At 39.4% G+C, this 23,408-nt stretch overlaps 1 protein-coding gene across 1 annotated transcript; it reads right to left on the bottom strand.

Annotated features, from left to right (window-relative positions):
• Positions 1-19,958: 19,958 nt before the first annotated feature.
• LOC113098905 (uncharacterized) lies at positions 19,959-21,451 on the bottom strand. Its single transcript, XM_026263964.1, has 2 exons — positions 20,979-21,451; positions 19,959-20,820 (listed from the first exon to the last, which is right to left on the bottom strand). Exons 1-2 carry the CDS (start codon positions 21,425-21,427, stop codon positions 20,286-20,288), a joined length of 984 nt encoding a protein of 327 aa, XP_026119749.1. The 5' UTR covers positions 21,428-21,451; the 3' UTR covers positions 19,959-20,285.
• Between the last annotated feature and the right edge of the window lie 1,957 nt (positions 21,452-23,408).

Raw genomic sequence — 23,408 nt, forward strand, 5'->3', positions numbered from 1 at the left:
CAAAATGCCCCAGAACCGACTTGTGTCCCTACTTTCCGTGATTGGTCACATATCACTGTATATGTACATGCTATAAAATGCCCCTTTTATGTCAGCTTGATGCGGTGCGTATGTGACGACAGGTGTACCGTCAGAACTATTTTCGGGTTGTTGTTTTGCAGTTCCTAGAGACACAACAGACTTTAATCCTAGAATAATAGCCAACTTCCCATAAAATATCAAAGACGTGTTTGTCGGTGCTTTAGAAATATCCTGTTTTTGATGTGATCGTAACCAAGTGTGACTTTCGGTGGAAGGTTGGCGTTGATTTCTCTAACCAGAAATAGTACATCTTCATAATAACCCGGTTTAAACGTATTGCACACTTTAGATACATTTTGTAGATTTTTTTTCTTTAATGTAGATAATCACATCACTGTCCTCTTCGTAATGCTTCTCATCATATCCCAGTATATCAGGGTCGGTGTTAATAATAAAGGCGGCATCCTCCTCATTAAATGTATACCAGGAAATAGGATAATAAAATTTGATTAAACCGACTTCCCATTGACCTTTGAGGTTCATACTTCTTGCTAGTCTCGTTTTGTAATTTGAGATACAGTTGTCAGGGTAAACATCCATAGATGCATTACAAGGTAGCATGATATAAAACCCGCCCTCACTCATGGTGTAGTTTTTCACAAATGTTACTTATGACACCTCCGGTTATTACTTTAATGGATTCTGTATGTCCACGATTTCCTTTTCTGGTAACCATGAGAAAAACTTAGTAGGCCAGCCCAGCCACTTGACAAGACAAAGCACTTTGCGGCCACTCTTTTTTCGATCTAAAATCTTTTCCATTTTAAACGATTTGTCTTGGTTCACAATTATTTTTTGTAGTTCTTTTTCATAAAAGCAACCATCGATAACATCACCATCATAATCTTGTAGTCTGTACACTGGAGGGTTTCCGCGGCTATAGTGAAAAATTCCTCGGTGTAATTCTGCTCATAACCCTTCGAAAATACCCCTCTAACTTTTGAAACTCTAACTACATCCCTATTTTATACTTAAAGTGTTCCTTCACGTAACTTTCCATACAGATTATTAAACACATCTGTCTCATTTTTTTTATTAACATCCAACGGTTGCATTTTAATACTTTTGTGATAACTGGCGTTATATCCTTCGATAAGAGCTTGTAAGATATTGTAGTAACGCTTTGAATTGATAGCTGTTAAAAACCGCCACATATATGATTTAATCATTCGATTAAAACGCTCAACACAACAAGCTTTAACATCACTTGCTGTAGCAAAATGATGTATGTTATACTTTTTCATCAGTTGTTGGAAATGTTTGTTGAAAAATTCTGTACCTTTATCGGTCTGTCATTTTTGAGGTATACGGTTTTCTTTCAGTATAGAGGCGAATGCTTTTGTAACCTCTGCACCTGTCTTATTCTTCAGCGGACGCACCCATGCATACTTGCTAAAAACATCTATGCAAGTCAGTAAAAATGTGATACCATCGTTTTCTTTTGAATAGGCAGACATGTCAAACAGATCTGCTTGAAACTGTACATCTTTTCGGTACACTATCACTCTATTCCGTTTGTATTTGATAGGTGCTGTCTTGTGTAATGTATAAGTGTCCTGAGATGATAGCCAATCTGATATTTCTTTATCCTTCAGAGTTTCCCCCGTTTTCCTGTAGTACACCACGTTTTAATCGTTCTTTACCTCCCAAAGAACCAGGGTGCGCTGGGTTGTAGTACACTTTTTTCATGAATTCAGGCATCTTACCAACACTACTGTTTACACAAAACAATGACCGAGTTATTAGAGTCAAAAGGTTTTTATTTGTAATCATTGCAGAAGACACATACGGGTTCAATATGATTGGTTGTACATTATCTAATTATACATTATCTAGATATTGAAGGAATTTCACACACATTAAAAAAATGTCAATGTCAATAATTTTATATACGTCTGTCGGATCATTTCCTGACAACAACATTACACACACATCGGTTACATAAGTACAAAGACATGAAATGTTACCTATTTTAAGACTTTCTTCACATTCAGTCATACATTAAAGAATATTTTTAACAGTCATGCGAGGGTTATACCTGTTTGTGAGGCACTGAGTTGTCATAACACACCACTCCTCCGACATGCCCCTCACAGCTAACATTTGTTTTTTTAATTTCATTAAACGTTTATTATCAATATAACATTCACTCTCATCATCTATATTCTTATGCAATAAACAAGTTATTTCACTCTTAATTTTTTTTTAAATATGAGTTTTCCCAGACAGTTTGTCCTGCAGAGGTTACCCATGTCCCCCGGTTAATCAGAATCAGCAGGTGTACTCTTCTTCCAGCTTGTCAACAGCGTCGTAAATGGCCTGCTCGCAAGTTTCATCCACAAGTTTCATCCGGAGTTCTGCCAGACCTTCCACTATGTACATATCATCTCTGAGCTCACACAGAACGCCATCGACAACACCCTGAATTCTCTGCTGATGCGGTGTTAAACCAAACAGTTTCAAGGTTTGTGCCCGAATGAGTTTCAGATCAGGTTTACACAATTTATGCAAGAGTTGCTCAAAACACCCCAGAAAATAGAATGCAGGTGCCTCATAGAGACATGAATGTTGTGTTTGTAAAGGATGATCGACCTGACATCCGTTTAATGATCTTATGTCCAATCACCCCGATGCATCCGTCGACGGTGTCCGAGATGTTTTCAGAAATTGCTGTGCCAGATGGACCAGCGTGGGGAGGTGGTTGTGGTTTGTACTTTGCGAGAAAGGCGAGGTTATGGTATCCGAGCTCTGTACAGAATTTGTTCAGCCAGGCATCATTGTCCATCGCTGACCACGGTGCGGATGCGTTGTTATCGCATACAAAGTGTGGAGCTGGCGAAGTATTTTCTTGAGTCATGTTGGTGGTGATGATTATAGATGGTAGGCGGGGCCACATGAACCCCTCTCCGACTGGTCACACACTATTCAGGGTGAAACAGTTTCACTTTTATATTGTTGTATTTGTCAAACGCCTCACACCACTTAAAAATTTTGTCTATCTTCCCAAATATTTCCTCTAATGCAGGCACGTCTTTCCACTGAAACGAAAATTTAATGTTACTTCAGATATTGGCCATGCAGGTTCAGGTAAATCCAGAAGGCGGTTGCTGCAAAGAATATATATATAATCATCAGCATGCTTGTTAATGTGATCCCCGAGCACTCTGTAACGCATTCCTGGAGTGACACCGTTCCATTCCCCTGCGAATAGAGGATCGTCGCCTCCATCTTTTCGATCACCCCAGACATAATTGTAAAATAAACACCAATCTTTTACGGTGAAAAACAGATCATGATCCTCGCTCGTGTCGTACGTGACCCTTTCATCACTGTCTACGGTGCTCAGTCTGACCTCGCGGTTGCTCATGTCAAAATCGTAACCGCAAATATGATTACCGGATAGTGGCTTTTCTGAAGCATTCCCGAGCCTCATTCTAAGTGTGTCAGCGGTGCTGAGGTCAACTCAACGGAGATGCCTTAACACTTTGCTTAACACAATCTTTTTAACACAATCTTTTTTTCTTTTTTTCTTTTGTTTAAAGTCTTTCTCTCTGTCAGTAATAGTCTTGATTTTTAAAATGGTAGTTAGTGGTAAAGTACTGCATAGATTTGACAAGTATCTTGTCTGATGTATTTTATTTTAGATCAGCGTAAATGCCTACCATCTTTTTTCTTATGTTTTAACTTTTCATCCCGACGTGACATACACCACGTGTATCGCTGCTTTACATTCGCTTCTTTTTTTTAGTTTGAGGTAAGGTACAAATGCTATAAAACTCTGTAACCTAGTTTTCTAGCTGGAAACAAAACACCTTTTTAAATTGGAATGCTAAAAGCTATCAAACTTTTTCACGTGTTGCTTAATGAAACATATCTGATAGTTTTTTTACTTGTTTGGTTGTTTTAGATGAATAACCAGTAACCTAGTTTTCTTTTTATTTAATTTGTAACAACTTTAACAACATTTTTACATTGTTTCCACTTCGTCTGTGTTTATAACCTTTTTCTTGAAATGCACTGTGTATTTAAAACCTTAATAAAATCTTCCCTTATATACTATTTTCATGATTTCACCCTTTTCAGAGTTTAAAAAGCACATATGGGGAAGTCGTGGCCTAATGGTTAGAGGGTTGGACTCCCAATCGAAAGGTTGTGAGTTCTAGTCTCGGGCCGGACGGAATTGTGGGTGGGGGGAGTGCATGAACAGCTCTCTCTCCACCTTCAATACCACGACTTAGGTGCCCTTGAGCAAGGCATCGAACCCCCAACTGCTCCCCGGGCGCCGCAGCATAAATGGCTGCCCACTGCTCCGGGTGTGTGCTCACAGTGTGTGTGTTTGTGTTCACTGCTCTGTGTGTGTGCATTTCGGATGGGTTAAATGCAGAGCACAAATTCTGAGTATGGAATTCAAGTCACCATACTTGGCTGAATGTCACTTCACTTCATATCCCAACACGTTTTCCTAGAGTTGGGGTACTCGAACTTGGACTCGGACTCGAGTCCAATTTTGAATGAACTCGGACTTGTCACGTACTCGGACTTGACACGGACTTGAACATTTTGGACTCTGAAAAAATTCAGAGTACAGTCGAGTCCACGTCATGTGTAACAATAAAACCAGCATAAAATTGAAATGATAAATTAATGTCATTTCTGTCATTTTACTGCACCTCACCGGCAGGCAGAAGTCTCATGCTTGCAGACGAAACACACGCACCACTCACTGGATATCAGTGTGGATTAGTGATGGGAAGTTCGATTCTTTTCCGCGAACCGGTTCTTTCGGACGGTTTGATTCAATAAACCGGTTGAAAAAAAAAACAGTTCACCGGATACATAATCCATTGCGATGTATTTGTTATTAAATGAACTTACGTTTCGTCAGATTGCCCTTCATTCAAGCCCTCGGTTTACCCGCACTCATTACATTAGCACAAAATCAGTTCAGAATCAATCACCAAAAGAATCAGTTCGGTTCAGACGCGCTGTGAGTCAGTCGGCTTCATGCTGAATCACGAATGCGCAGTATGATCAGCTCCTCGGTTCTCGAATCGGACGCGTCCGAAAGAAACGGTTTTCGGTTCAGTTTACTGATGATCTGAAAACTGATACAACCGGTTCTTGACTCGAGAACAAGAATCGCTCAAAACCCGGGTAGGGAAATCTGACAGGGTAGGATAAAATGTCAGGACACCGGCACATGCTGCAGTTCAGTATCATCAGCTGCTCTACTCGTGTTCATGTTCTGTTTACTACAAACTCAGTTTGTGAATCTGTCATCATTAACTATAAATACAGTACAGATATTTCATAAATCATCCCTTATTCATATTAAACATGGAGTCTTTAGAGTCTTAATTATTGTCCAACTTCCCTGAAAACCCCTTTGGCCCATACATAATCTACAATATACAGATTAGAAACATGTAGCCCCTATCTTAAAAAAAAAAAACATAAATATATATATATATATATATATATATATATATATATATATATATATATATATATATATAATATTTATAGTTTTATCACACTTTCCGATGTTTAACAAAATACTTTTTACACGCATGCGCAGTATCATCAGTTCATCGGTTCTCAAATCGGACGCCTCCGAAAGAAACGGTTTTCGGTTCAGTGTACTGGTGATCCGAAAACCGATGCAACCGACTACCAAAGACAGCAGCAGCATCCAACAGATGCTGCACAGCTCAGCATTGCAGGATTTGCAAGACTAGATTTGACCAAACAAGCAATGCAACTTTATGATGCAAGTTCTCCAAGACAACAAGAAATTCATAATGTCATCATTAAGGATCTCCTCATTGGCTGCACTTTACCTCTGTCAAATGTGGGGGGAGAGGCATTAAATAACTGAAATGTCATCTTTAACTGGAGGACAATATAGTGTGATACAATAATAAAATAGGTTCATTTGTATTTTCATGCACTTGTAATACAATAAAACCTTTGAAACCTTTTTTGATAGGAAACTAGTTCTGTTGACATAAAATAAAAATGTTCAATGGCAATGACTAGATGTAACAGTGGTATTTTTTATTACATTTTTATATTGCCATTGGTTTAATGGGTTGAAAGGTTAAAATATTAATAGAATGTAAAAATGTACAATACCAATTTATAATCTTTTTTAATTTAATAACTTTCTGGACTCGGGCGGACTCGACTCGGACTCGGCCTTTAAGAACTCGGACTTGAGTCCAACTCGACCCCTTTTGGACTCGGACTCGGACTTGGACTCGATGTTTGTGGACTTGGTCTTGACTCGTACTCGACAAAGGTGGACTCGGACCCAACTCTACATTTTCCCTCCCTCCGAAATTCCTTCTTAGGTTCATAAGTTCATATTTAGGTCACTGGGCTGTACAGGGAGAGGAGGGGGGTGTACAAACAGGTGTCCAGAACAGATGGCTTTTATGACCCTCATCAATCAAATTTTTGGAGACAAGCCGCACTGGATTCTCTCTATTGTGCTTAATTAACTTGAACTGTTTCATTTTCAATTTTACTTAATTATTAATCGTTAAACTAACGTAAAGTGTTTAATTTCGTCATTAAAAAAAATGGAAGTGACGATTTCCAATGTATTTTGAAAGTCTTTAATTTCTCTTAGAGTTTATGTTTTGGGGTGCTTTTGTTTTGCACTCTAGTATTGTGTAATTGATTTATGATGATTTTGATTTGGGAGATGTGAAAGCAAACAACTCTGTAACGTATTGACTATATATATATATATATATATATATATATATATATATATATATATATATACTAGGGCTGAATCAGTTAATCGATATTTTCGAGAACGTCGACGATAAAACAAATTGTCGGCAAATGTTTTTGAGTAGTGGTTTGATCTCGTATCTCCTTAATGTAAGAGCCTGCAGCCCTGCACTAATGTGGTTCGGTTTGACCAGTGTGGCGCCAACCTGGTCTCACAGAATTCCGTGAAATGTCCACGGGCCCTTTACTCAAAATCCGTGAAAACATCACGGAATTGCCCCAAATTCCGTGACGCGGCCACGGATATATCTCCAACGCAAGTCAATGACACTGACCTTCCGTGGTCCACACACGGATACCTGTTTTAATGACGGAGTACAGAACTCGCTCAACGGACGTGCTTTCTCATTTGGAGTATTTGTTTCTTTTCCAACATCAAATGCCATAATGACGTTAACCAGACAGTTATTGTAGTTATTGTATTGTCCTGTCATCATAAAAATTCAGTTTGTTTCAGTTAGCCTAACCAAAGTCCCGTGATGGCACCACGGACCTCAACAACCTGACCTCACTCACTGGATGTTGTAATGTTGCTGGCTTGTTTAGGAACTTATAAGCTTTTCGTCGACTCTGTTGCAATGGCATGTAATTAACTTGACATTCTTTCTCATCCTGTCATCATAAAATCCAGTTTGATGGCGTTTTACACACATTTTGGCTATAGTCAGAACTAAAATCTGTGATAGGAGCACGGAGTGAGTCTGTGCTGAGATCACGGATAACTCTAACGCAAGTCAATGACACTCATCTTCCGTGGTACATACACAAGAAACCCAGTCTCACGGCAGTTCGTGATTTGGTCACATAATTTAATATATATTTATTCATGCCTGGGACACGTTTATTTCATTATCTCATGATTGCAGCACGTTTTTTAAACTAATGAATTTCAATTGGAGGCATCTTTCGTGCATCAGCACTAGTGATGACCGATTCGTGAACGAATCATTCAATTTAACCGGTTCTTCTTAGTGAACTAGTTCACCAAATCGAACTGAATCGTTTGAAACGGTTCACGTCTCCAATAAGCTTTAATCCACAAATTACTTAAGCTGTTAACTTTTTTAACGTGACTGAGACTCCCTCTGAGTCAGAATAAACCAATATCCTGGAGTAATTCATTTACTCAAACAGTACACTGACTGAACTGCTGTGAAGACTGAACTGAAGATGAACACCGAGCCGAGCCAGATAATGAACCAACACGCCCACTGCTGGAGCAGTTCTCGTTCTCGAGTCAAGAACCGGTTGCTTCGGTTTTCGGGTCACCAGTACACTCAACCGAGAATCGTTTCTGTCGGACGCGTCTGATTTGAGCTGATTCTCGTTCTCGAGTCAAGAACCGGTTGCTTCAGTTTTCGGATCACCAGTACACTCAACCGAGAATCCTTTCTGTCGGACGCGTCCGATTTGAGAACCGATGAACTGATGATACTGCGCATGCGTGTAATTTTTTAAGTATTTTGTTAAACATCGGAAAGTCTGATAAAATAACTTTTTTTTGTCTCCAATCTGTATATTGTATATAATGTATAGGCCAAATGGGTTTTCAGGGAAGTTGGAATATAATTAAGACTCTAAAGACTCCTATGCTTAATAGGAAAATGGGATGATTCATGAAATATCTGTACTGTATTTATAGTTAATGATGACACATTCACAAATTGAGTTTGTAGTAAACAGAACATGAACATGAGTAGAGCAGCTGATGATACTGAATTGCAGCACGTGCCGGTTAGAGCGATTCTCGTTCTCGAGTCAAGAAACGGTTGCATCGTTTTTCGGATCATCAGTACACTGAACCGAAAACCATTTCATCCGGACATGTCCGATTCTAAAATCGAGGAGCTGATTATACTGCGCATGCGGGATTCAGCGTGAAGCCAACTGACTCACAGCATGTCTGAACCGAAGTGATTCTTGTGGTGATTGATTCTGATTCTGTGCTAATGTTATGAGCGTGGGTAATCCGAGGGCTTGGATGAAGGGCAATCTGGCGAAACATAAGTTAATTTAATAACAAATACATCACAATGGATTATGTTTAGTAAGTGGATCATGGTTTCTGCGCTGATGACACCTAATTTATTTACCTTATATTTTCAAGACTTAAATCCTCATATGATTGCTGTTACTGTATTTGGGTGTTGTTGCAAAACTCAAACTCAAATGTAAACTTTTCATGATTATGAGGTTTTTAACTGACTAAAGTTATGATTACTGAGTTTATATATTTGAATGTTTGATGGACGTGACGCCATTACGTCATCGTCAAAGACGCCATTACATCGAGCGTAAAAGAACCGCTGAACCATTTTTTTCAACCGGTTTATTGAATCGAACCGTCCGAAAGAACTGATTCGCGGAAAAGAACTTCCCATCACTAATCAGCACGATATTTTCTGAATAATTTATTTATTTATTTATTTATTTTCCACAGGACAACAGAAGAAACTCACTGAAACTTAAAAAAATATCGGAGCTTAAATTACTGTAACAAAACTGAGCAACATACTGTATTGCTGGTGACAAAAACGCATATTAAAACTTTTTTTGCTGTAAAATGCGCAATGGTTCTTTTTTTTACTTTTTTATTGATTGATTATTGATTGATTTTTTTCATAGGCTTAGATTTTTTTAAAATTACAGAATTCAATATCAAGTCCTTGACACATAACTGTAACACATTTTCACATTTAGAAACAATATAGTTTAAATAAAAAGAACCAACATTTTTTTTAAATAACTAGCAGAGATAGGCCTACAGATCTTTTTTTTTTTTACTTTAGACTCTAAAGTTAAAAGTTTTTATTAAGGTTATTGTAAAGGCTGCTTAAAAATGCTGTCGCTGATGAGCCGCTGATCGCTGTCAGATTCTGTGATATGTCTGCGTTGGATTGTGGCTAATGGGCTTAGAATGAGCCCCGCTGGGCCCGTGTTCTGGTTTACTGTAATATTTCACCGGTAATAAGACCGAAATAATATAATTAAAATAAAGAAATGAATGAATACAATGATATCATCTAAATAAATGTTGATAGATGTAGCGTTATAGTTTTAAAAATATTAATAAACAGCAAATCAACACAGCTTCGAAATAATAACCGAAAAGACCTAAATAATAATAATACATAATTAATATACATCGCCGCCCCTCCCACCACGCGCATCACGCTCTGTGCGTCAACCCCAAAGTGTCAAAAACTGAAGCGTGGTCAAGTGCCTCCAGGCAGCAAGAAAGTCGACCAGAAGTTGAAGTCGGCTGCGAGCTGCCATCTTGTAGCAGAACTTCACTTGCGTTAGCATTCCCATTGACTCCCATTCATTTTGGCATCACTTTGACAGCGAATAACTTTACATCTGAGGCGTTTAAAGACTCCAGTTGTCCATTATTTATTTCTAAAGATACACGACAGTGTATAAAGGGCTCCATTACCTTCTATGTTACATTATGGGCCCGTAGAAACAGTTTTTGTAAAAAATAGGCTAACGATTGCGTCATAACCACTCGACTCTCTGTCCCATTACCATACAGACAGGAGGAGAAGCTCGCAGGCAATTAACTTAATATGGCGTACTGGCGTTACATTTTAAAATACTATACAAAATAATCAGAATACTTACTCCTGCTCACTCACGCCAAAGAACTCCCCGCTCAAGCTCGCCGTCTCTGCAAGATTAACGATGGCAGTTTGCACGCACAGCTACTAGAAGATTTACATCTGTCAGACAGGTTGCTGACGTCGTAAAGCTTTGTTTGAGTCTGCGCGTCAGAAACGGAAGTGCTAAAAAACGCTAAAAATGGGCTTCACTTGTCTCAATTGAGTTCCAATGGGGTCGCTGTGTCCATTTCTTTTACTGTCTATGAGTGCCTCTAGCGTCACTGACATGATGTTTATCACTATGAAATCACGTTCAAGAAGTCTCATTCAGCACACATCGCGATACTTGCCATGAGTTTACAAGAGCCGCAGGTTGGGTGAGTTATACAGTCTATGGTGAGTAGTAGTAAATATGCTCTTTTAATGCCTGTTATAAAATGTATTCTTTCTTCTTTATTGATCAGATGAGCCCCTTATGTTTACTTTATGTTTACACGGTCATCCGTGGCTGTCTTTGAGTTTCATTGTGTTTAACTAAATGAACACAGCTGCTAACTTGGGTGATTAAACTCTGTCACGTGACGTGCTATAGACCTGGGTTCCGTTTTATATTAATTTCAGGTTCAAAGATGTAAGCTGTATTTGTACTAAAATCATGGTAACCATGACACCTACAATAGTAGGTAAAACCCAGTAAACAAGACATTTACCATGGGTTTTTTTTACCGCAGTAACCGTAGTTTTACTATGGCTTTATAATAGCACAATAATCACCAAAATAACTATGGTTGTATGACTGTAATGATAGTGTTTTAATGTGCTTTTTAGTGATGTGTCGTTCTTGAACGATTCGTTCATTTTGAACGAATCTTTAATGTGACTCGGGAAGAACGAGTCATCTCGGGGAGTGATTCATTCAGTCGCGCATGCGCATTATTCTATAGGTTCTGTTCTAGTAGTAGTTATTCACCTGTCAGTCAATGCAGTCTTGAGCCGGAAAGAGAATTGATTAGTTCATAGTTCGGGTCTATCGGGTTTTTGACTCGTTCCTTAATCACGTGACAGCCCCATACGCTTACCCATTGCAGTCTGAGCCGGAAAGAGAATTGATTAGTTCATAGTTCGGGTCTATCGGGTTTTTGACTCGTTCCTCAATCATGTGACAGCCCAATACGCTTTCCCAATGCAGAGTGAGCCGGAAAGAGAATTGATTAGTTCATAGTTCGGGTCTATCGGTTTTTTTGACTCGTTCCTCAATCACGTGACAGCCCAATACGCTAAACTCAATGCAGTATGAGCCGGAAAGAGAATTGATTAGTTCATCTCATGAGTCTTCGTGTCGAGTCATTCCTTAATCACGTGACAGACCCATACGCTAAAACCATAGACAATAAAAGAATGCAGTATTGAGCCGGAAAGAGAATTGAATAGTTCATCTTTCGGTTCTTCGGGTTTTTCATTCTTTTGTCCCGTGATGTGACAACATTGGCTAGAGTAATTAGTAGGGGTGTAACGATACGCGTATTCGTATTGAACCGTTCGGTACGACGCTTTCGGTTCGGTACGCGGTACGCATTATGTATACCGAACGGTTCGTTGGAGTATTTAATTATATTTGAAAAAAAAAAAAAAAAAAGAGAGAGAGAAATATAATGATATGCGTTCAACAAGGTAGCCCAATAACCCAAACAACGTAACAGGCAACGCCCCTGACACTCCCGAAGAAGAAAAAAACACCATCTTATATGTTTATGTTAGGCTACTCAGCAGGCGCTCGCTCACTCAGTACGCGCTGAAGGCTCGTTGCAAAATAGCCAATGCGTTTAACAGACTAGAAATGAGAAGATCCTCCAATAACCAACAGGTCTGGTGTTTGGGTGCACTTTGGATTCCCTTTAAGCTATAATGGTGATGGCAAGAGAGTGGTGGATAAAAAAACAACGGTATGTCGCATCTGCAACATGACAGGGTACACCAGCGGGAATACAAAAAAAAAAAAAAAACACCAGCGGGAATATCTGGGATATATGCGTCAGTACTATCTGGGAAAAGACGAAAAAAAAGGAGAAACATGCACGCAGCAAACTATCCCTGCAGCATTTAGACACTATAGCTTACAGGGAATCCAACCCAAACACCAGACCTGTTGGTTATTTTAGGATCTTATATTTCTGGTCTGTTAAATGCATTCGACATTTTGCAACGAGCCTTCAGCGCGTGCTGAGTGAGCGAGCGCCTTAGGGGCCGTTCACATATCGTGCCTAAAAACGCATGGAAAACGCTAAGCGCGTCTTTCTCCTCCTTTCCAAAGCGCTCGGGCAGAAGCGCTCATGAGGCGTCTGTCTTTGCTAAGCAACAATGACGTGCTCTCTCCATGAGACGCGGAAATTTCAGCGAAGGATAAATGGATTTGCAGCTCTAAAAATCGCTTGCAGTAGCTCTGCTACTAAATTTATTTCAAAATTGCAATCCATATACAACTATGATCAGCTGATCCTTCATCTTGGCTGAGCTCTCAACGTTGTTACAGGAAAGGATGAAGCTGATTGGTTGGTTCTTGTCACATGACCCGCGGTGCGCTTGCGGCATTCTGAAAAGTTGAGATGTTTTTACATTTTGCTGTATCTAAAACGTATCGAACCGAACCGAACCGTGACATCAGTGTATCGTATCGAACCGAACCGTGAATTTTGTGAACCGTTACACCCCTAGTAATTAGATAATTTACAACTTTCCTTACAAATGGGTGCGTAGTACTTATTTATTATAAGTATTATTTACTCTTACAGTAACGTGATGCATTTCTGGTTTCAAATTGTTGCTTTTAATTTCTGTCATGGTGGTACTTTTCCATAACACTGAATGTGGAAATAAAGAGTTGGTTATGCTTAAAAAGTTGATATTTTTTTTCTGTCTGTTTGTTTTTGTTTAGTTGTGCAGTTATTAAATCAGATTGTCTGTGTAAACCATACTTTTGTAACATATGACACTTTATAAACATTAAAAACACTGTGTACATACTTTTGAATTGTTGTTTATTTTTGTGCCAGAAAAGCTTTGTAACAAAGAGGACAACTATTCCAAAATAAATTAAAATAATAAAAATATAAATAATTAAAAATGAAATTCAAATTAAAAGATAATAAAGCAACAGGGTCTAATAACCTTAACAAATGAACTTTAAAAGTACAATATAAAAAAAAGAAAAACTAAATATTGCACAACAGCTTTGCTTTTTTTACATAATAATTTTAAATGAATGCGTTTTAAAATAAATAACACTTTTATGCCACAATAAAAACTTTATATCAAAGAGGATAACTATTCCCAAAATCATTTTAAACCATTTGAATAAAAAATAAATGAAAAAAAGGCTCCAGAAAGGCTTTTGTATACTGGTGAACATCTCCTCCACCAGGCCAGAGGGTCTGATGTGCGGGGTAAGAGTGGCTCTGCAAGGTTGGCCCGCATATCCATCATAGCATCTGAGGTCTTAGAAGAGGTAGCAGAAGGCCTCAAACTTGCCACCCTCTCGTCAAAGTCTTCCAAAACATGGCCCCTGCAATGGCAGTCGCACCAGGATCTGAAACTCCTCATTCTGAGCTGGGTTAAAACTGTTAAAGCTGAAGTTATCATAACCTTAATGTCTTAAACTAACATTAATAATTCAAATTCAAAATGTTATTTGCTTTTAATGTATGTCATTATGTCCTTTTTTGAGCAATCTTCTTATACATATATTACACCAATATGTCAAGTCTGCCTAGGAAAAGCAATTATTATACCAGCAATTATATTTATAAAATAACAACAAACCACAGATCCTCAACAAACAGTAACAAAAACACAGTGACAGAAATGTCAGAAATAGCGCATGGGTCTGTCACGTGATTAAGGAATGAGTCAAACTTGACCCGAGACCCGAAAGACTCATGAGATTAACTAATCAATTCTCTTTCCGGCTCAAGACTGCGTTAGTTTTGCGTATGGGTCTGTCACGTGATTAAGGAACCAGTCAAACTCGACCCGAGACCCGAAAGACTCATGAGATGAACTAATCAATTCTCGTTCCGGCTCAAGACTGCGTTGGTTTTGCGTATGGGGCTGTCACGTGATTAAGGAATGACTTAAACCCGAAGACTTCTTGTCAGATAAGAGGTGAGATGAGCTAATCACAGACTGAAGACCCAGGTAAAGAATGAATATTTTTTCTGTATCTTATAGCATTTTAGTTTTGTATTGTTTGTAGTGTGATCAACGTTTGCGTAAGTACTAGATGTGTTGGGGAGGTATCACTTAATATTTCAATAACATTTTGCTAAAATGAACGAAATGATCGAAATGACTCGAAAAAAGATTTGTTCATTTTGCTGAACGAGACTCAAAAGTATGAGTCGGTAAAATGATCCGAACTTCCCATCACTAGTGCTTTTATTTGATATATTTCACTGTAATCACATTTACTGTACCATGCTTGTAATACCTTTTTAATATAAATTTAAAAAAATAAAAAACATTTTTCCCATCTTGCAGTTCATTCATATTAGTTTATATCTTAAATATTTTGCTCACAGATCACTATTAACATTCTGTATATAATTCTGTTTTATTTTCTTTCCCCTTGTATTTATTTTTTAGCTGAAAAGATGTAAAGGAAGCAGTCACCCCAGTCGTGTTTGTGGAGAGGTATTCCTTCAGAAATGGAGAAGACTTAGCTCTTTAACTCTTTATCACCCCCACCCCCCCACCACACACACAGAAAAGGTTCCTGGATCAGTGACTTAAGACTTAGCAGTGGTTTGATTTCTGCAGAAGATGTAACTTTGTTTTAATTAAGCTTATAATTGTGACCTTCCAGCAACCTACTGTACTGTATACATAACCAGTGATGACAACAATAGTTAAAAATAGTATTTATCATAGTGATAAAGCATTGTGTTCTCTTTTTCAAGCTTCATACAGTAAACTTTACTTCTGGTGCTTTTATCATAAAAAAAGCATCAGTTCTCATCAGGAGTTTTAGTAAAGAACATATTTATGCACAGGCATCCCCTAGTTCCAGTCATGAAGTGAATAATGTTATTGTTAAAGTTATATTTCTTCATTTTTATGTAGCAGGTGTTTGTTTTCCTGAACACTTTATCTTTCTTCCATTGTTCGGACAATGATGCTGTGCTGATTGAGTTTTATAGAAGATATTGCATACTTGACATGCATGTCTTATTTATTTTTGTTTTTTTGAAACATTTACATTGTGTTGTATCACTTTTTGGTCAATAGAATTTTTAAAGAAAATGTATCTTTTTCCGGTGTTCTCTGAAAGACATATACGGTATTTATACTGTTTTGTTATTTAATAAAAGTATTTGCATATTAAAAATTGTTAACGTTTACAACATAACTGCCTTTTTATTCTTCATAGTTTTATTCTTCAAAAACGAGCTTGGTGACAGTGCAGTAATATGCGCAGTTGCGCACTTTGTCTTTAAATGCCTCCGACCCATGTTCCGACCCAAGAGAGACCCATGTTACCAACATCAAACGATTTCTTGCAAAACTTGCAATATGCCCTTTGCACATCTGATACTTCCCCTAGCCAGTCCCTGAACTGGGGATCTTTTTTCAGTTCCTTCTTAAACTTGCACTGCCTCCCTGACATTTGTCTTGCTTATCAGAAGTGTTACAGATGCAATGACGGGTATAAACCACCTTTACATGTTCTATAGCTTTATTTTTATTACCATCTCTTTTTGCATCCTATCCTGTTCTAATTTTGTATCTGGTCATTGTACTTCCTTATCCTTTCTTTTTTGGAAAGCACACATTCTATATTTATTTTAAGTTATGTTATATAATCATATTGTATTAACCAGCTATTTAATAAAAAAATCACTAGTAATAATCTAGTGTTTTAATAAAATATCAACGAACAACATATCACAATTGTATAAATAACGCAACAAATTTAATGTTTAAAAATAAAAACAATTTAGAATAGAAATAGGAAAGGTAGGATGCTTTTAAAATTAAACTATTACCACCAGCAGATGGCAGAAAATAACAGTCTTATTGAGTGAATCATTGGAGTCACTCTATCAAACGATTCATTCAAAACGCTTATAAAGGAATGAAGAAAATGATGGTTTTCATGAATGGGTCATTCAAAAACGAAGATATGAATCAAAAACGCAGATTCGGTCGGCAAAGAAACGTCACTGTACTGTATGTTGCTAAGATAAACGTCTTTTTGGAACTACTAGGTTGGTGAAAGAGCAAACAGACAATAGTTTGTCTAAAAAGGAAGTCACTTATATTGAACTATTGTTTGGTGAACTGTTGCAGAAAATCAGCATCACGTTTGCAAACGTGCCTTTATTACATTTATATAAGTACTATTGTATACTACCAGCCTCCGCATCATGTTCACAAGTGTGTGCTGCACTATGAACATGCAATTATCGCTGTGCATCACGTCAGCATTTCATTTTCACTTCCTATATCGTTCATAAAACAGGTTTGGGAAGTTTGGATCTGATTTGTCATGGGGATGCAAGGCGTTCCAACGATTCTAAATAAAATAGACTTAACAAATCGATAACCCTTTTCAGGCAAATGCCGTCACGCATGCTGTAATTCGCCGTGCAGACCCCTTGCACATGCGTATCAAAATAATTACTTTACAATAATATTAACATGTAATTAAATATTACCTGTATACCAGCGAACATTTGCTGCAAAGATTCGAGCACTTGATTTCTAGCACCTGAAAACTGCCAACATGAGACAGCGTCATACGTCACAGGAAGCTTAAACAGCGTGAGCTCACATCAAAACTCAGCATCCCTGAACAGAGCGCTTTCTGTTACATTAATTGTTTTAACCAGTTGTCGGCCAATTCTTTAATGATAAAAATAATAATTTTCCAGGACAACAAGATTTTTTCCAGGACAATATATGTTTTCTCTCATTTTCCATGTGTTTTCCAGGACTGGAAAATTGTTCATTAATATTCCAGGATTTCCAGGTTTTTCAGGACGTGTGGGAACCCTGAAAGTGTAATTTGCTCATATCTGAACAAATTATTCACTCTATAAGCCCTATTCACCCTGTAGGAAGCATGTAAAATGTACACATAAAAGGGCCTAAATGGAATTTTAGAAAATTACTTTATCTTTACCTTACTGGTAAGTAATTCAGCCTCTATTTTACTCAATACAGTTTCATGTGAAAGTCTTTACATGAAGTGGACAAATCAAGTGGGCAAATGGGAAAACAGCAGTGAGAGGAATAATATACTTGCAAACATAATTTTTTTATTATTTGTTCAACAATATATATCTACATGTCAGAAATAAATACACAACACAATAATAATAAGACAGGTAACAAGGTAAACAGAATAGAATTAACATTAATTATTAAGTAATTTAGCAGAAAATATAGCAAAATAGTTACTAATAAGTTATAATTTACAGGATTCTTATTACAAGATTTATGCATGTACAAACTGAGCAATATACAATATATATATAATATATACAAGGGGATGAGGTAATGCAGTACAATAGTATGCGATGTTAAGCAGATATTTACATTCACTAAAAACACATCTTTTTTCTATGAGAAAATAGGTATGTGTTTTATTGATGGTGTAGGGCAGGGCAGGATTCCAGGGTGGAGCAGAGGACCACCACATCTGTCTGGTTGAGACAGAAGTCCCCCAGGGCAGAGCAGAAGACCACCACGTCCGTGTTGTCAAGACCGAAGACCACCAGGGCGGCGCCGAAGACCACCACAGTGGGATCGAATTGACAGGAGAGCAAGTCTGGTTGGGCAAGTCTGAAACAGAGAACATGAACAAGTTAAGGGTAGCCTCCGTGGCCACGACAGGATCAGTCGAGCGCTCAGAGAGTTCGGCTGAGACGTGACGAGGCTCTGGAAGTTCCGCAGAGGCAAGGAGAGGCTCTGGTAGTTCAGCAGAGACGTGGAGAGGCTCTGGTAGTTCCATGGTGTTTAGACTGGATTCCAGAAGATCAATGCTGACTTGACTCTGCTCATGAAGATCATTGGTGACTTGCATTTGTTCATGAAGATCATTGGTGACTTGCATTTGTTCATGAAGATCAATGGTGACTTGCCTTTTTTCATGAAGATCATTGGTGACTTGCATTTGTTCATGAAGATCATTGGTGACTTGCATTTGTTCATGAAGATCAATGGTGACTTGCCCTTGTTCATGAAGATCAATGGTGACTTGCCTTTGCCTATGAATATAGTCGGTGACTTGACCTTGCCCATGAAGAACACTGGTGATTTGCCTTTGTCCATGAATTTCACCGGTGACTTGGCTTGACTCTGGAGTGTCGACGGTGACTAGCCCTGACTCTGGAAGGTCCAGGGTGACTAGCCCTGACTCTGGAGTGTCGACGGAGACTAGTCCTGACTCTGGAAGGTCAATGGTGACTAGCCCTGACTCTGGAAGGTCAACGGTGACTAACCCTGACTCTGGAGGGTCAACGGGAACCTGACTCGGCTCTGGAGGGTACACGGGAACCTGACTCGGCTCTGGAGGGTACACGGGAACCTGACTCGGCTCTGGAGGGTCCACGGGAACCTGACTCGGCTCTGGAGGGTCCACGGGAAACTGACTCAACTCTGCAAAGTCAACGAGGATCAGACTCGACTCTGGAAAGTCAACGGGGACCTGACTTGACTCTGGAGAGCCCACTCTAGCTGCCATCCTATGCAGTGGCTCCAGGCCAGCAGCCACCTTGTGCAGTGGCTCTGGGTGGGCGACCACCTTGTGCAGTGGCGCTGGGTTGGCGGCCATCTTGTACTGTGGCGCTGGCTCAGCAGACGTGATGTAAACAGTCTTTGGAATCTCTAGGATCTTGGACAGCATAGAGAAATAATCAAAAAATGTTTCAGCGGCCATCTTGGGCAGTGGCGCTGGGTTGGCGGCCACCTTGCATCATGTCGCTGGGCTGGCGACCACTTTGTTCTATGGCGCTGGGCTGGCGTCCATCTTGCCTCATGGCGCTGGGCTGGTGGCCATCCTGGGCAGCGGCGCTGGGCCGACGGCCATTCTGCACAGTGGCTCTGGGCTGGCGGCCATCTTGTGCTGTGGCGCTGAGCTTGCGACCATCAAGGACAGTGGCGCTGGCTCGGCAGACATGCGCTTCCTCTCCCTTCTCCGTCCGCAATGGTGAGACGGCAGCTCCAACCGTCCCACACGAGCCCCGGGTCGAAGGGGGGCCATGGTGGAGAACGATGCTGAACCTCCTCTCGACCAGACGGGTTCCCTCAAACTGACTCCTTCTCTCCCGCTCGGTGGCTGGGGAAGAAACATCAACAGACATACCGCTGGATCTTGTGTCAGGACACAGGAAAACACAGAGAGAGATCCAAGTACAGGTATGTCTTTTATTGGGGTAATCCAAATCATTGTCCATGCAGGGGTCAAAACCAAAGTAGCCAAACAACATAAACAGACACTAAACACACGGGCGAGAACAAGACTAGAATAGTCGTGAAAACTACAAGGACTCAGTGACACATACTAAAACAGACAGGGTATAAATACACAAGGAAATGACAGTGCTAATGGGGAATTGGCTGAGTGCAATGATTAATGACCCGTGACAGCTGAGTGCAATGAGGAGACAGAGATCGTGGGGAATGTGGTTCAGGAAGTGACAGACACCGTGGGGAAGGAGGACATCTAGTGGTTACACAGGGAACACAAACAAGACGCTGTGAACACACCATGTCTAAACCAGGACCAAATTAGGGTAAGATCTAAACTAGGTCTAATCCAGGTCTGAACCAAGTCCAAACCATACCCCAGAAATCTGCTATTGTGATTTGGGGGATGTAGTTGCAGATGTATGTAGTTGTAATTTTTTTCTTTTTTAGTTCCTCATCTACTACACTTTTGAAGTGTTCAAAACTGTTGAACACAACACCTTCAAAACCTGAAGTGGTGGACTTCTTAGTTGCTGGGCAATAGGTAAATAGTTTTTGGCTACTTTCAGCAGCCTTGTCTTTGGAGGGGGTGTACCTCTTATGCTGCCCACCACATTGGGGTACTTGGCAGGGCCCACAAGGCTTCATGGATTTATGAGGCTTGATTAATCTGGATGTCAGCTCAGGAGGCGGTGCGAAAGGTATGAACCCTTGACTGCTGGATGCCCCACAGAGCATCATGGATGGTCCCGGTGGCTGTGCAGGAACCACTACCAGGACAGGTGCTGCTGATGCTCTGGGTGGGATGTACGTGGCCACATGGGTTTTTGGTTGAATGGGCTGGTTCACAAGCATTTCCACATCTAACCTGCAAAAATAAATCATACATGCAATGATGAGTATAATTCATGAGAAATAATGTGTATGACTATCACGTCACATTGTTTGTTGTGTTTAAGTTTAAACCATTAGGCTGATAAATTCAGATATGTTCACATATTGTAATAAAGTAGAAAAGTCACATACTTGTGAAATGAAGAACTGAAAAACTTCCCCTTCTGTTCATGCCTTTTCCCAGCTACATAACGTAAGCTCTGGTACTGAACCTGAGGTCGATCTGGAGCTGGAAGGGATTCTGGCAGAGTAGGAGCTGCTGACATTGGTTCTTCTGACAGCACTCTTTGGTGAGGTTTCACCTTTGGCATTACTGTTGCCCTGTAGTTAGCCTTCTTCTCTTCCTGTGCCATGAATGTAGAGATGGACTTGGCATTCAGATTGGGCAGAGGAATGGAGAAACCGTTGAGGATGGGATTGTCTCTGACTCGGTCTACAATCCTTTTTATACTGGCTCTTGATTGCATTGGTGAGGCCATCCTTAAAAATATTCTTGTTTGCCATAACCCGACCGACCCTGTCAATTTTTTTTTTTTGCTTTTAGTCCGACCGACTTGCCGATTGTAAATTTTAGACCGCATTAAGACCGACCAATTTTTTTTAACTCTTCAAACAACTAATACAAAAGCAATAAAATACTATTAATTATATTTAAGTATTGTAAATATATAAATTGCCTAGGCCTTCATACAAACGAAGGCTATCTTCTTTAATTAAAAAAACCTGTGACGTCATCTATGTTTACACAGATGTCACACTATAGACCAACGCTACTTTGGTGTAATCGAAGGTTAACAAACGGATTCCTGATACAGAACTCGCTCCAGGGACCTTTTGTTTTTCATTGTTTCTGATGTGTACAGGCCTGTCAGACACAATTACAAACAGATATTGTATAATATTTATATTGTTTAGTCCTAGCCTGCAAATATTTGAAACTTAAAATCAGTTAACAGCCAAGGTAGCATGCCTAATGAGAACTAACGTTAATCACGTAGCTACTAGCAGCTTCGTATTTCTAACTACAACAAAACTGTCAATAGCTTAAATCAAGTGAAATATGATCCAAGTAAACCACCGACTCCTCTTGGCATGGCCTCATCGTCTAGTTTATCATACTGTGAGCATGTTAATGACAAAAGTAGGCTACTTGGTGATTCCACGAGATAATGGTAACGTTAGATATTTCCATATTTGGCCACTGCGTGGGGTTATTAATCCAGTTTTCGACCATTTCAAAGGGAAACCTCTATAAACACTGTGTCCAGTAGCTTCATTAAATACCTCTCACGGTCCTCGGCCGGCAAAAAGAGTGTGTATGTTTCTGCCATTTTTGCTATCAAGAAATTAGAGTGAGTTCTGTATCAGGGGAATCCGTTTGTTTTCCCCCAAAAAGGGGCGTTAACCTTCGATGATGCAAAAGTAGCGTTGGTCTATGGCCGGTGCGTCCGCTTCGTCTCATTAACTGTCAGAGTCAACGATTCGCGCTTGGTAATGATGGCTGTGGCTGCAGTAAACCAAATGTTTGCGGTTCAAAATGTTTCAATGTTCAAAGTCATAAGGGTTCGGGCACCATAATACATATAAAAAATGCACTAAAACAGCTTGACACCACTTTAACTTGGCATGAAGTTCTGGAAAAACTGTGCCCAGATCTTCTCCCATCCCTTCTCCCGTCTAGTCTAAAACGTGACCGTGTCAACTGTCACTTTATGTACGAAAATCTATTGCACGAATCAAGCACGAATCAACCAACACAAGTTTCGAAAACAAAAATAGGAAATTTATTTTTTTTAATTTTTTTTTAACAGGCATCACTCTCTCTCTCTCTCTCTCTCTCTTTTTTTTTTTTTTAAGTGGCTTCAACTGGATAGGCTAACATAACCTTATAATGCAATGCCACATATCGTCATCGCATCTCGTGCGCCACTGAAATACCTCGGACGGTGCGCGTACACGAGGTGACAGATGAGACAGCAGATACTGTGTGTCGAGCTCTTCCACCTTTGAAAGTTGTGTAGACACAGCTGTTCGCGTGGCGAAATGGAATGGAACACGTACCGGGGCTCATAAGGCAGTTTCCTTAATGCACACCTAAAATTCGAATGCGCATTCGAATGTGGATTTTTATTTTAAATTCGACGAATTCGTTGTTGTTGTTGTTGTTGACATTTCTAATCGTAAACACAGCCATGTTGAAGCCTGCAGTAAATGTTTTGCATTGTGGCAGTCTACTCTGCTTATTGTTTTTCTAAAAATTTTCTTCTCATCTGAAATTCATGCAATAAACATGTTTTTAACAAAGATTTAAATTTGTTTGTGGTCTATATAGCCTGCATGAAAATGAGGTTTGCAAAGATGCACCCGAAGGTGGGGGTTGAAGACCCAGTGATGTCATGAAATACTAATTTGTTTAAATTCATACCAACGTGATCACCATTACAAAAATTTACTTTTTTTTTACATTGAAACTTGAAAAAATATATATAAACCGACCTAATGGCCCTTTTTTTATTATTATTACTGTTACTACAAACCAAAATATTTTTAAGGATGGCCTGA

This window comes from Carassius auratus, unplaced genomic scaffold (genome assembly GCF_003368295.1).
Source record: "Carassius auratus strain Wakin unplaced genomic scaffold, ASM336829v1 scaf_tig00216729, whole genome shotgun sequence".
NCBI classification, from domain to species: domain Eukaryota; kingdom Metazoa; phylum Chordata; class Actinopteri; order Cypriniformes; family Cyprinidae; genus Carassius; species Carassius auratus.

Coding starts and splice junctions, on each gene's coding strand:
- LOC113098905 (XM_026263964.1), bottom strand. CDS start 21,427: ATGCGGTCTAAAATTTACAATCGGCAAGTCGGTCGGACTAAAAGCAAA. Junction 20,821..20,978: donor TTCAGTTCTTCATTTCACAA/GTATGTGACTTT, acceptor TTATTTTTGCAG/GTTAGATGTGGAAATGCTTG.